The 15390-nt window shown below is 41.3% G+C and overlaps 1 protein-coding gene across 2 annotated transcripts in view; it reads right to left on the bottom strand.

Moving 5' to 3' along the window:
- The window catches only part of Adamts16 (ADAM metallopeptidase with thrombospondin type 1 motif, 16), a 129947-nt gene that overhangs the window by 33344 nt on the left and 81213 nt on the right, over positions 1 to 15390 (bottom strand). For both annotated transcript variants that reach the window (XR_015621649.1, NM_001372015.3), the window contains 1 exon segment: positions 5693 to 5831. Coding sequence is in view for 1 of the 2 variants with exons in the window: in NM_001372015.3 (NP_001358944.1) it covers positions 5693 to 5831 (139 nt within the window). In the remaining variant the exon portion in view is untranslated.

Here is a 15390-nt window from a genome sequence, read left to right as displayed (position 1 = left end):
CTATTTTCTTTGGCAGAGGCAACACTAAAGCCTTCCGTTTAGCCTTTCAAACATTATAGCCCTCATTCCACAGGTCAGGGAACCAACGTGAAAACTCTAACAACTTCTAAATATATCTATCCCAATTATACATTCTGGAACTGGGGGAAATAACCACAGGATGAGTTTGGGGACTACTGGACCTACTATGAGTCAGGTGAAACTTCATTAATCACTTGGCTTTCATAAGCCCCTACTTTAACTGGAGGACCACAATGTTTCTTGGGATCTCCCAGAAACAGGGTCAATTCAGAACCAGTATCCAATAGACCCCAGAAATTTTGGTTATTTCCTTTCCCCAGTGTACAGTTAACTTTGTAAAAGACTGTGGGTCCCTCTGTGGAATAACTGGAGAAAGGCTACCAGCAAAACTTTTAGGTGCCAGAGCCTGCTGAGGAAAGCTGCTATCAGGGAGTGGAACAAGCCAAGGAGTAAGAAGTTTGTTGCAGTCAACTAAGATGAAATGAGTTGGAGATCTGAAGAGCACTTTGCATCAGATATGGAGATGCAGAGTTTGGAGTTTGTCCAGATAGTTTTTATTCTTGCTTTGGTCCAGTATTTCCTCAACATCACATTTTGGAATGGTAATATATATCCTGTGGCATTAATACGTGATCTGCCTTTTGATTTTGATTTTATAGGGGATTACAGTTAAGTGATTGGATGAATCTCAGAAGAGACTTTGAAATTTGGACTGTTAACCTTTGTTGAGACTGCTCTAGACTATAGGGACTTTTGACGTTGGACTAAGTGTATTTTGTATAATGCTCTGACCCCTACAGATTCATGTATTTCAAAAAGCTTGTGGGAACCAGTGAGTGGGATGTGGTGGTTTGAATGTGCTTGGTCCATGGATTGGCACTATTAGGAGATGTGACTTGGTTGAAGTAGGTGTGTTACTGTGGGGGTTGGCTTTGAGACCCTTCTCCTAGCTGTCTGGAAGCCAGTCTTGTCCTTGTTTCCTTCTTAAAAAGATGTAGAACTTTCGACTCCTCCAGAACCATGTCTGCTTGGATGCTGCCATGGTTCCTTCCTTGATGATAATGGAGTGAACTGCTGAATCTGTAAACCAGCCCTAATTAAGTATCGTCCTTGATAAGAACTGCCTTGGTCATGGTGTCTTTTTACAGCAATGGAAACCCTAACTAAGACACCTTGAAAACTAAAACTAAACTCTTACATGTGTTTGGGGGAATAAATCCACATTAAAATGAGGTATAAAGACAGCATTCACATAGAAACTGATTGTCCTCAGATTCCAAATGTACACATATGAAGTCCTATGTCCATGAGCATATTCCCAGTAAGGTGTAGAGAAGAGCTGGCTATGCCAGGATAAGGTCAGGATCCTGCTCCCAGGGTCCTGGTGGAGAAGGTGTGGGAGGAAGGATGGCTGCTCCTTGATAAGGGGGGATTCTTTGTTCCACCCTGAATTTTGGTCATCCTTGAAGAAATCTGTGTCAGGTGGATCCAACTCAGCTCTACTAAAGAAAGTGTTTTCCCTCTCCAGAACACACACCATTTTTCTTTCTCTTTCACTTATTTTCCTTCCTTTAGGAGGTAGGAAGAAAAGATTGAGAATGAAAACTTATTTTGAATTTATCACTCTTGGCCAAGGGAGCAGAATTATTTGTAGTGGATCCACTCAAAGGTGACTGGGATCCAGAATTGTTTCCAGTTCATCTCTTTTGCTTTGCTCTTCTGGTGAAGTTCAAGAGAGAGAACTCACTCTGAACCTCCAAATGCGGTAGCACATGAAGCAAAGGTAAGAGGGTGTAATTGGAATCAAGATGATTCCAGAATCCAAAGATGCAAAAATATTGACAATTAAAGCAGTAGAATGCTACTGCTTCCCAGGAGCTATCTCTGTAACACTGCTTTGTAGGACACATACTCTTGATGTCACACTGGGTCACAGCCTTGAGGTGTCTGGGAGCTTGAGTTGACCACTGTGTAGAACAGGGTTACAATCTTCCATTCAAACATGGACAAAGTCTCTCTCCAAACTGAGTATACAAAACCAGGGCCAGAGGGATTAGCTAACAGGGCATGCTGCTCTAGCAGAGAATCTGAGTTCATTTCCCAACATTCATGTTGAGTAGCTCACAATCATTGCTGTTTACCCCATAAAGGCATCTGTGTAACTTCGTGTCATGGGGATTCTATACTCTCTCCTGGCTTCCTCAGGCTCTGTGTGCATGCTTGAACCCATGGGCATGAACCTGCATGCAAACACACACACACACACACACACACACACTTAAAAAATCTTTTAAAAATGCATAAAAGCAGCACTTTCATAGGCCCAGAGCACAACCCTGGGACTCATACATCTACAAAAATCAGTGGGTTCATAGAAACACCCACTTCCTTGGTGTAGTTGTCCTGGTGTACTGCACTGCTATTGGCTACCAGCTAAAAAACCACCAATCTGCTTTTATGAAATTCCGTTGAGATTTCACTGCCAATCCAGAAGGAATTAATCCATGGCCTCCTGGCGCTCTAAACACTTGCCTGGCCAGCTTTAAGAAGTTTGAGTATCAGATCTTAGTTTTAGCATTTGCTGAGGGGAGGAATTCATGAACAAGTGAATGAATTATTTGAATTATTTTATTACTAAATAAGGGCAAGATTGCTAGTGGCGTCTCTTCAATTTTCCAAAACTAATTTCTCAATTAATTGAAGTATAAGCTCCAGATCTATTATCCCAGAAGAGAGTATGAGGGGCATATACAGGAGGTTTATAAAAGCAGTCTTAAAGCTTGTCGGGGAAACCTAAGTCACGAATTAGGTGAATGTGCTTGTCTGAAAGAAAAGCCTCATCCCTAGAAATGCCCACAGTGCATTGGAGAGCTTAGACCATTGCCATGGGCCCTGCTTTGCAAATATTTCAATACGGAACAGAAGCTCATGATTAGTTGATTGAGACACATTGAACCAACTGAATCATAGAAAATATATTTGAAAATTATGTTTTATTAAAAAAATGAAGAAAATCTGATGCTTTCATGAGGTAGACAGCAGACTAGAGCTCAGCACTAAATTTAAGCCTCCTTTCCGGGAGCAGACAACACTAGATCAGTTGGAGCCCCGCAAGATTCTTGGCTTCCACTGCCAAATCCCAGGGGCTGAATGAGTGTCAATTCAAGGCCTGGTTGAGCAGGAAAATTGAAGTAAAGTCTGGTTGTGTCATAAATAAAGAATGGAGATTAAGAAGTAAACAAAGTAGCCAGAAAGGAAGGTGGAGGGCAGTGGTTGCTCAAGGCTGCAAGATATCATTTCCCTGTGGAGTCCCCATCACAGAAGATAAAATGGCTGGTTAAAAACCCAGAAGGAGGAAACCTCCTCTTGACACCAGGAAGAACTTATGAAGATGAAGATATTTCCAAATGTCCTCTCCCAGTTTAGCACTGCAGCCAGCTAAGAAGATGATGGTTAGTTGTTAAAAAATCCAGCATAATAAAAAGTCTATACAAGCCATAATCTTGAAAGCACAGAATATAGGAATCTAAATTTTCCTCTAGGTGATAAACTGTGCAAAGTCATTAAGACAGGATGGCAGCATTCAAGAGCTATTATCAGATTCCTGGGAGGTTGATCATTTGTCAAGAAATAGAACTGCGAAATGATGCTGGTATTAGGTGTTCATTCTCTAATATTCATTATATACCGGGCAAAGGAGCTATTTTCAGGTAACATCTAATTTAAACAATCCTACATGGCTTTGTGATTTAGAAAGGTCCAGCAGCATGAGCGTATTAACCAGTTTTCCTGACTTAGCATTCCTAAGAATTCCATTCTGGAGACAATATGCCATTGCATCACATCTTTGGTCACGGACCTAGATAAACCAAGCTGAAACTGGGCTGGAAGCTTCCTCCTGGTTGGCTAGTTCTCAAAATGCTCAGAGGGTAAAGACACTTGCTATCAAGGACAGAGGACCTGAGTTCTATCTCTTCGACCTATTTGATGGAAAAAGAGAGCTGACTAAGTGCATCCTCTCCCATTTGACTTGATGTAACAGGGTAGATGGGTACAGAAAAGGGAGGGAAGAATGGGGGGGTATAAGTGTGGGACTAGGCGGAGAAGGAAGGGGGCTGCAATTAGAATGTAAATTGAACAAAGACATTAATGAGGGGGGGAGAGAGAGAAAAAAAACTGACTCCAAGTTGTCTTCTGCCTTTCACATGTATGGTGACATGTATACATGAACACTGCACACACACACACACACACACACACACACACACACACACCACACATAAATAAATACAACTTAAAAAGTAAGTGTGTCCCAATCCCTAACACTATTAATGATACTATGTTATGCTTGCAGACAGGAGCATGTTGTCCTCTAAGAGGCATCACCCAGCACTTGACTCAGACAGATACAGTCAAACAGTGAATGGAGCTTGGGGACTCTTAAGAAGAAATAGGAGGGAGGATTGTTGGCCCCAAGGGAATAGGAACTCCACAGGAAGACCAACAGAGTCAACTAACCTGGACCCTTGGGGGCTCTCAGAGTCTGAACCACCAACCAGGGAACCTAGTTGGACTTAGGCCATCCCACACATATATATCTTATGTAGAGCTTTGTCTTCAAACAACTAGAACAGAGGCTATCTCTAAAGCTGCTTCCTGCACGTGGAATATGTTCTTTGAGTTGGATAGCCTTGTCTGGCCTTAGTGGGAAAGGAAGCGTTACAGAAACTTGAAGTGCCAGGGTGGAGAGATACCCAGGAGGGCTCCTACCCACTCAGAGGAGAAAGGGCTGGGGCCTGGGGGAATGATTATGGGACGGGGTAAGCAGGAGTGGTGGCAGTGAGTGGTATATAAAGTGAGTAATAAAATTAAATTAAATTTTAAAAAAGTGCATCCATCTGAAATCTGCTGGAGTAGGAAGACCATGTGAAAGGTACCCAGCAGACGAGTTCAAGATACGTTATCTGCTAGGTGATCTTGGCTCATTCCCCAAACCCTTGGTTGCTATAAAAAGAGACAACAGTATCAAAATCTCTAAGGTGCTGAGAATGACTGGAATTTATCGTCACCAAATCTTCAACTTGAAGGAGTCTCAAATGTTTCCAAGTCACCTCTGAATCTGAGTCGAGATTCCTACTCTGAACCCCAGTTGATGGTTTCAACGGGATATGGTATATAAGACCATACTAAATGCATATGAATGACAGTGGTATGTGGTTTTTACCTTGGCTGCAATGAGCATAGGTGCTCCTGGGGTATCCCCCAGGAGAGGAGGGGGAGGAGGAAGGGTAGAGGAAGATAAGAAGGGAGAAGAGGAGAAGGAGGGAGAAGAGGAGGAGGGGGGAAAGAGGAGGAGGGGGAGAAGAGGAGGAAGAGGATATTTAAATTTCTGTGATATTAAAGCAGTAAGTCTGTGTTATCTATTATGATTTTCTTCAATGATGTTTTTATCATGGTCATTATAATCTTTATAACATCATGACGTTTCTTGGTGTATCAGAGTCTACAAGGTGATGACAAATTATCTTATACTTTATCTCATTAATAAGCATGGATTAAAAATCCTGCTATCAATACATTTTTGATGTGTGCTTCTATATCTTGTTACTCATGATCTGATTTCACTCAGGACCTACACAGCACCTCTGGAGCAGCATAAGACGTGACTTACCTCCTCCACAGGAGACAGAGCACTCAGAGCGCAGGATAGCCCATGAGTAGCTGGGCTGGGGAGGTGGAGTCCTTTTAGACCCTGACCTGGGCACTGAGAATTCCCAGGCCACTCCAGGGTTCCTGCCTTGGAACAAAAGCTACAAAAGAAGAAAGAGGAAACATAAAATCAGTAAAATCAATGACAAACTGATAACTACTTGGCTTTAAATGATATAAAATAATACCTTACAAAACTAACCATGTTGACAAAACACTATTTTCGAAAATGTGCATCAGATACATTTTAGACACATTTTTTCCCTCTGAAACTGGGAAGAATACACACGAATGAATGAGTAAATAAATACCATAAAAACCTATGAAGAACTGAAGTCATTTCAAGACAAGAACCAGCCGAAGCTCGACATGGCCATTTGCAGCGCTTAGTAGATGATAGAGGAAATTTACATATAGACAAGGAAGAGAGGCAAAATCTGTCACAAGAACACAGGAAGGGATACGTTTCATGTGGAAAGAAATCCAAAATGAGGAAACAGGAATGTCGCACACAGTACACCAGACAAACCCAATATGAACAAAGGAGAAAGAAAAGGAAAGCATGAGCCTACCAAGGAAAGAGCCAATGAAATTACAGGACTCAACGATCAATCCCTCTTCATAGTGAATCTTCAGCTGTCCAGTTAGAAGAGGCAGGACAGCTGCCTGAGCTAAAAAGTAAAATAGATTGGGGATTTTAAGGAACGCCTGCTACTTACTGGCCAAGACGCACCCATACTGAAAGTGAAGATGTGGAAGTAAAGCTGAAAACAGAGAGGGATGGCTATACTCCCTGATAAACTGACACAAAGCCAAAATTGGAAAAGATACAGAAGGTAGTGACATATTAATAAAAAAAAGATCTGTTGCCCAGACCCGGTGAGAGAGAGACCCAACCGCCTGGTCAGGTGGGCACTCCTGAGGCTGCAGAGCGGAAGAGACCACCAACACTGCTCACCCCTGCCCACTTCCCTGGCCCAAGAGGAAACTGTATAAGGCCTCTGGGCTCCCCTGGGGGAGGGCCCAGGAGTGGCAGGACACCTGCCTGAGACACCACCGGAACCTGAAGGAAACAGACCGGATAAACAGTTCTCTGCACCCAAATCCCGTGGGAGGGAGAGCTAAACCTTCAGAGAGGCAGACAAGCCTGGGAAACCAGAAGAGACTGCTCCCTGCACACACATCTCAGACGCCAGAGGAAAAAGCCAAAGACCATCTGGAACCCTGGTGCACTGAAGCTCCCGGAAGAGGCGGCACAGGTCTTCCTGGTTGCTGCCGCCGCAGAGAGCCCCTGGGCAGCACCCCACGAGCGAACTTGAGCCTCGGGACCACAGGTAAGACCAAATTTTCTGCTGCAAGAAAGCTGCCTGGTGAACTCAAGACACAGGCCCACAGGAACATCTGAAGACCTGTAGAGAGGAAAAACTACACGCCCGAAAGCAGAACACTCTGTCCCCATAACTGACTGAAAGAGAGGAAAACAGGTCTACAGCACTCCTGACGCACAGGCTTATAGGACAGTCTAGCCACTGTCAGAAATAGCAGAACAAAGTAACACTAGAGATAATCTGATGGTGAGAGGCAAGCGCAGGAACCCAAGCAACAGAAACCAAGACTACATGCCATCATCGGAGCCCAATTCTCCCACCAAAACAAACATGGAATATCCAAACACACCAGAAAAGCAAGATCTAGTTTCAAAATCATATTTGATCATGATGCTGGAGGACTTCAAGAAAGACATGAACACACTTAGGGAAACACAGGAAAACATTAATAAACAAGTAGAAGCCTACAGAGAGGAATCGCAAAAATCCCTGAAAGAATTCCAGGAAAACACAATCAAACAGTTGAAGGAATTAAAAATGGAAATAGAAGCAATCAAGAAAGAACACATGGAAACAACCTTGGATATAGAAAACCAAAAGAAGAGACAAGGAGCTGTAGATACAAGCTTCACCAACAGAATACAAGAGATGGAAGAGAGAATCTCAGGAGCAGAAGATTCCATAGAAATCATTGACTCAACTGTCAAAGATAATGTAAAGCAGAAAAAGCTACTGGTCCAAAACATACAGGAAATCCAGGACTCAATGAGAAGATCAAACCTAAGGATAATAGGTATAGAAGAGAGTGAAGACTCCCAGCTCAAAGGACCAGTAAATATCTTCAACAAAATCATAGAAGAAAACTTCCCTAACCTAAAAAAAGAGATACCCATAGGCATACAAGAAGCCTACAGAACTCCAAATAGATTGGACCAGAAAAGAAACACCTCCCGTCACATAATTGTCAAAACACCAAACGCACAAAATAAAGAAAGAATATTAAAAGCAGTAAGGGAAAAAGGTCAAGTAACATATAAAGGGAGACCTATCAGAATCACACCAGACTTCTCGCCAGAAACTATGAAGGCCAGAAGATCCTGGGCTGATGTCATACAGACCCTAAGAGAACACAAATGCCAGCCCAGGTTACTGTATCCAGCAAAACTCTCAATTAACATAGATGGAGAAACCAAGATATTCCATGACAAAACCAAATTTACACAATATCTTTCTACAAATCCAGCACTACAAAGGATAATAAATGGTAAAGCCCAACATAAGGAGGCAAGCTATACCCTAGAAGAAGCAAGAAACTAATCGTCTTGGCAACAAAACAAAGAGAATGAAAGCACACAAACATAACCTCATATCCAAATATGAATATAAAGGGAAACAATAATCACTATTCCTTAATATCTCTCAATATCAATGGCCTCAACTCCCCAATAAAAAAACATAGATTAACAAACTGGATACGCAACGAGGACCCTGCATTCTGCTGCCTACAGGAAACACACCTCAGAGACAAAGACAGACACTACCTCAGAGTGAAAGGCTGGAAAACAACTTTCCAAGCAAATGGTCAGAAGAAGCAAGCTGGAGTAGCCATTCTAATATCAAATAAAATCAATTTCCAACTAAAAGTCATCAAAAAAGATAAGGAAGGACACTTCATATTCATCAAAGGAAAAATCCACCAAGATGAACTCTCAATCCTAAATATCTATGCCCCAAATACAAGGGCACCTACATACGTAAAAGAAACCTTACTAAAGCTCAAAACACACATTGCACCTCACACAATAATAGTGGGAGAGTTCAACACACCACTCTCATCAATGGACAGATCATGGAAACAGAAATTAAACAGTGATGTCGACAGACTAAGAGAAGTCATGAGCCAAATGGACTTAACGGATATTTATAGAACATTCTATCCTAAAGCAAAAGGATATACCTTCTTCTCAGCTCCTCATGGTACTTTCTCCAAAATTGACCATATAATTGGTCAAAAAACGGGCCTCAACAGGTACAGAAAGATAGAAATAATCCCATGCGTGCTATCGGACCACCACGGCCTAAAACTGGTCTTCAATAACAATAAGGGAAGAATGCCCACATATACATGGAAATTGAACAATGCTCTACTCAATGATAACCTGGTCAAGGAAGAAATAAAGAAAGAAATTAAAAACTTTTTAGAATTTAATGAAAATGAAGATACAACATACCCAAACTTATGGGACACAATGAAAGCTGTGCTAAGAGGAAAACTCATAGCGCTGAGTGCCTGCAGAAAGAAACAGGAAAGAGCATATGTCAGCAGCTTGACAGCACACCTAAAAGCTCTAGAACAAAAAGAAGCAAATACACCCAGGAGGAGTAGAAGGCAGGAAATAATCAAACTCAGAGCTGAAATCAACCAAGTAGAAACAAAAAGGACCATAGAAAGAATCAACAGAACCAAAAGTTGGTTCTTTGAGAAAATCCACAAGATAGATAAACCCTTAGCCAGACTAACGAGAGGACACAGAGAGTGCGTCCAAATTAACAAAATCAGAAATGAAAAGGGAGACATAACTACAGATTCAGAGGAAATTCAAAAAATCATCAGATCTTACTATAAAAACCTACATTCAACAAAATTTGAAAATCTTCAGGAAATGGACAATTTCCTAGACAGATACCAGGTATCGAAGTTAAATCAGGAACAGATAAACCAGTTAAACAACCCCATAACTCCTAAGGAAATAGAAGCAGTCATTAAAGGTCTCCCAACCAAAAAGAGCCCAGGTCCAGACGGGTTTAGTGCAGAATTCTATCAAACCTTCATAGAAGACCTCATACCAATATTATCCAAACTATTCCACAAAATTGAAACAGATGGAGCCCTACCGAATTCCTTCTACGAAGCCACAATTACTCTTATACCTAAACCACACAAAGACACAACAAAGAAAGAGAACTTCAGACCAATTTCCCTTATGAATATCGACGCAAAAATACTCAATAAAATTCTGGCAAACCGAATTCAAGAGCACATCAAAACAATCATCCACCATGATCAAGTAGGCTTCATCCCAGGCATGCAGGGATGGTTTAATATACGGAAAACCATCAACGTGATCCATTATATAAACAAACTGAAAGAACAGAACCACATGATCATTTCATTAGATGCCGAGAAAGCATTTGACAAAATTCAACACCCCTTCATGATAAAAGTCCTGGAAAGAATAGGAATTCAAGGCCCATACCTAAACATAGTAAAAGCCATATACAGCAAACCATTTGCTAACATTAAACTAAATGGAGAGAAACTTGAAGCAATCCCACTAAAATCAGGGACTAGACGAGGCTGCCCACTCTCTCCCTACTTATTCAATATAGTTCTTGAAGTTCTAGCCAGAGCAATCAGACAACAAAAGGAGATCAAAGGGATACAGATCGGAAAAGAAGAGGTCAAAATATCACTATTTGCAGATGACGTGATAGTATATTTAAGTGATCCCAAAAGTTCCACCAGAGAACTACTAAAGCTGATAAACAACTTCAGCAAAGTGGCTGGGTATAAAATTAACTCAAATAAATCAGTTGCCTTCCTCTATACAAAAGAGAAACAAGCCGAGAAAGATATTAGGGAAACGACACCCTTCATAATAGACCCAAATAATATAAAGTACCTCGGTGTGACTTTAACCAAGCAAGTAAAAGTTCTGTACAATAAGAACTTCAAGACACTGAGGAAAGAAATTGAAGAAGACCTCAGAAGATGGAAAGATCTCCCATGCTCATGGATTGGCAGGATTAATATAGTAAAAATGGCCATTTTACCAAAAGCAATCTACAGATTCAATGCAATCCCCATCAAAATACCAATCCAATTCTTCAAAGAGTTAGACAGAACAATTTGCAAATTCATCTGGAATAACAAAAAACCCAGGATAGCTAAAGCTATCCTCAACAATAAAAGGACTTCAGGGGGAATCACTATCCCTGAACTCAAGCAGTATTACAGAGCAATAGTGATAAAAACTGCATGGTATTGGTACAGAGACAGACAGATAGACCAATGGAATAGAATTGAAGACCCAGAAATGAACCCACACACCTATGGGCACTTGATTTTTGACAAAGGAGCCAAAACCATCCAATGGAAAAAAGATAGCATTTTCAGCAAATGGTGCTGGTTCAACTGGAGGGCAACATGTAGAAGAATGCAGATCGATCCATGCTTATCACCCTGTACAAAGCTTAAGTCCAAGTGGATCAAGGACCTCTACATCAAACCAGACACACTCAAACTAATAGAAGAAAAACTAGGGAAGCATCTGGAACACATGGGCACTGGAAAAAATTTCCTGAACAAAACACCAATGGCTTATGCTCTAAGATCAAGAATCGACAAATGGGATCTCATAAAACTGCAAAGCTTCTGTAAGGCAAAGGACACTGTGGTTAGGACAAAACGGCAACCAACAGATTGGGAAAAGATCTTTACCAATCCTACAACAGATAGAGGCCTTATATCCAAAATATACAAAGAACTCAAGAAGTTAGACCGCAGGGAAACAAATAACCCTATTAAAAAATGGGGTTCAGAGCTAAACAAAGAATTCACAGCTGAGGAATGCCGAATGGCTGAGAAACACCTAAAGAAATGTTCAACATCTTTAGTCATAAGGGAAATGCAAATCAAAACAACCCTGAGATTTCACCTCACACCAGTGCGATTGGCTAAGATCAAAAACTCAGGTGACAGCAGATGCTGGCGAGGATGTGGAGAAGGAGGAACACTCCTCCATTGTTGGTGGGATTGCAGACTGGTAAAACCATTCTGGAAATCAGTCTGGAGGTTCCTCAGAAAATTGGACATTGAACTGCCTGAGGATCCAGCTATACCTCTCTTGGGCATATACCCAAAAGATGCCTCAACATATAAAAGAGACACGTGCTCCACTATGTTCATCGCAGCCTTATTTATAATAGCCAGAAAATGGAAAGAACCCAGATGCCCTTCAACAGAGGAATGGATACAGAAAATGTGGTACATCTACACAATGGAATATTACTCAGCTATCAAAAACAACGAGTTTATGAAATTCGTAGGCAAATGGTTGGAACTGGAAAATATCATCCTGAGTGAGCTAACCCATTCACAGAAAGACATACATGGTATGCAGTCATTGATAAGTGGCTATTAGCCCAAATGCTTGAATTACCCTAGATCCCTAGAACAAACGAAACTCAAGACGGATGATCAAAATGTGAATGCTTCACTCCTTCTTTAAATGAGGAAAAAGAATACCCCTGGCAGGGAAGGGAGAGGCAAAGATTAAAACAGAGACTGAAGGAACACCCATTCAGAGCCTGCCCCACATGTGGCCCATACATATACAGCCACCCAATTAGACAAGATGGATGAAGCAAAGAAGTGCAGACGGACAGGAGCCGGATGTAGATCGCTCCTGAGAGACACAGCCAGAATACAGCAAATACAGAGGCGAATGCCAGCAGCAAACCACTGAACTGAGAATAGGTCCCCTATTGAAGGAATCAGAGAAAGAACTGGAAGAGCTTGAAGGGGCTCGAGACCCCAAAAGTACAACAATGCCAAGCAACCAGAGCTTCCAGGGACTAAGCCACTACCTAAAGACTATACATGGACTGACCCTGGACTCTGACCCCATAGGTAGCAATGAATATCCTAGTAAGAGCACCAGTGGAAGGGGAAGCCCTGGGTCCTGCTAAGACTGAACCCCCAGTGAACTAGTCTATGGGGGGAGGGCGGCAATGGGGGGAGGGTTGGGAGGGGAACACCCATAAGGAAGGGGAGGGGGGAGGGGGATGTTTGCCCGGAAACCGGGAAAGGGAATAACACTCGAAATGTATATAAGAAATACTCAAGTTAATAAAAAAAAAGATCTGTCAAGATAATATAGGAATCGTACATACACAGGTACAGACACTGATAAATACAACTTCATAAAGCAAGCTTAAATAGACATTGATCAGCCCAGCTACAGTAACAGTGGGCAACCTCACTGCCACGCTTTCCATCAGTGTGGAAACACACTGACAAATAAAACTCAGACAGAAAAAAGCAAGAAAGTTCAGAATTATAGTACACATGGATCATAGGGACGAAATAGATACCCTACAGAAACACCATCCGAGAAACAAAAGAAATCAGCAGCCAACTTATATTATGGAAAATATACAGAGGAATCCAAAGTTTTTCTCCAAACAGCAAATATACCAACACAGAGGTTGGGAAAATAATCCCACCCATAACACCTGAAAGGACAGGACTAAATACCGAAATCATCAGAATGCTTTATAAAGAAACTGAAAAAGAAACCAGAATGCATAAAGAACTGATGGTTCTTTTAACTGAATTAGTACACTGAGGAAGGCTACACCATCAACAGCAATCTACAGACGCAATGCCATTCCTGTCATAATTCAATGACATTCTCCAAAAGATGTGAGAAATAATTCTGAAACTCGTCTGGAAACACAAAGCATCCAGGATGGCCAGTGAGATCCACACAGAAAGAACAACACCGACGGCATCACAATACCTAGTTTTCCAGCTTATGCTAAAGAGCCATAGCAACAAAACCAGCTTGGTAAAGGTCAGAAATAGACTTAGAGACCAGTGAAATAAATAAAGAATGAAATAAACTCCTTCAGATAGAATATCCTGAATTTCAACACAGTTTCCAAAGCATACACTGGAGAGAAGACAGCATCTTCAGTGATGTTCGGGAAACTGCATGTCCAAGTGTAGAACAATTAAACTAGATTCAGAGCCTTCATCTTGTTAAGCAAGCCAGCCAGCCAGCAGCCAGCCAGCAGCCAGCCAGCAGCCAGCCAGCCAGCCAGCCAGCAGCCAGCCAGCAGCCAGCCAGCCAGCCAGCAGCCAGCCAGCAGCCAGCCAGCCAGCCAGCCAGCCAGCAAAGAACAAACAAAACCCCACAAAATTCATCAATGGCTTTAACTAGGAGAGGGAAGCATAGACTTTATTCATGATGTAGTTGTAGGTAAACACTTCAAACAGGACTCTGTGGGTCAAGAAATAATCAAAGCTGAAAAAATAGAACTGCATAGTATTAAAAATATATAGAGATAAAATATGAACGAAACAGAATAGGATAAAACAAACACATTACTATTGTTGTTTATGTCAGATTGCTGTTTTCTAACGACAGAGAAAGAAAAGGAATGGAATTTGCTGTGTGGTGAGGTGGGGAGATCTGGGAAGAATTGAGGGAGGGAAAACTGTAACCAGAATATAGTCTACGAAAAAAATAAATTAAAAGATAAAACAGCACAGTATCATCAGAGGAGACAAGGTGAAAGAAGAATCATTGATCACATGCACCAGATAAGTGATTAATATCTAATATGTGTAAAGTACCATAAAGTTAATTACTAAGATGCAGACTATCTAATCAATAAATGAGCAAATGAATGGAATTGACCAAGAGCAAGATACACAAATAACCAGCCAACATAGAAATGAGTCCAACATCCTTAGTCTTTACTACAAATTGAATCTTCTCTAAGTTTCTCATTCTTGTCAGAATGTCAATCATTAAGAAATCAAGTGACAGTGACATGGTAGTTAATAAATGTCGTCAAGACTATAGGGAAAGAGGAGTGCTGATAGAGCTAGCCACTAAAGAAAGCAATGTAATGTTTCCTCAGAGAATGAATAGTAGAGTACCACATGCTACACTCCTCCTTGATGCATGAAAAAGGAACTAGAACAGCTCACCACGGAGATGCATGTGCACCCCTTGTTATTGTAACACTATCTAAATGGCCAAGACATGGAAAACCCTAGCCATGCACAGGCAAGTGACTAAGGACTGTGTGGTACACATACTCAAATAAGCTTTGCTCAGGCAGAAAGAAAAATGAAATTATGTTACTTAGAGGGAAATGGATGGAACTGGAGATCATAATACAGGCAAGTAAGCTCAGCAAATGTTTCTGTTTCCACTCAGATCTGGGATTTGCACATATGTGCACATATGCAAATGCACGTATGACATAAAAGTAGACAAGGGTGACAGAATGACTATAGTAAATGGAAAAAAAGGGAATCAAGACACAGAAGTAGGAGGAGAGACAGAATCACACGTTTATATGACTTCTGCTAATTGGGTATCATCCGTCTGTCTGTCTATCTATCTATCTATCTGTCTGTCTATCTATCTATCTATCTATCTATCTATCTATCTATCTATCTATCTATCTATTATCTATCATCTGTCTATCAGTTGGTTTATCTATCTATCTATTATCTATCTATCATCTATCT

This window comes from Rattus norvegicus, chromosome 1 (genome assembly GCF_021556685.1).
Source record: "Rattus norvegicus strain SHRSP/BbbUtx chromosome 1, alternate assembly SHRSP_T2T, whole genome shotgun sequence".
Taxonomy (NCBI): Eukaryota; Metazoa; Chordata; class Mammalia; order Rodentia; family Muridae; genus Rattus; species Rattus norvegicus.
Note: the sequence above shows the minus strand (reverse complement) of the source record. Positions and strands in the feature narration are given on the sequence as shown.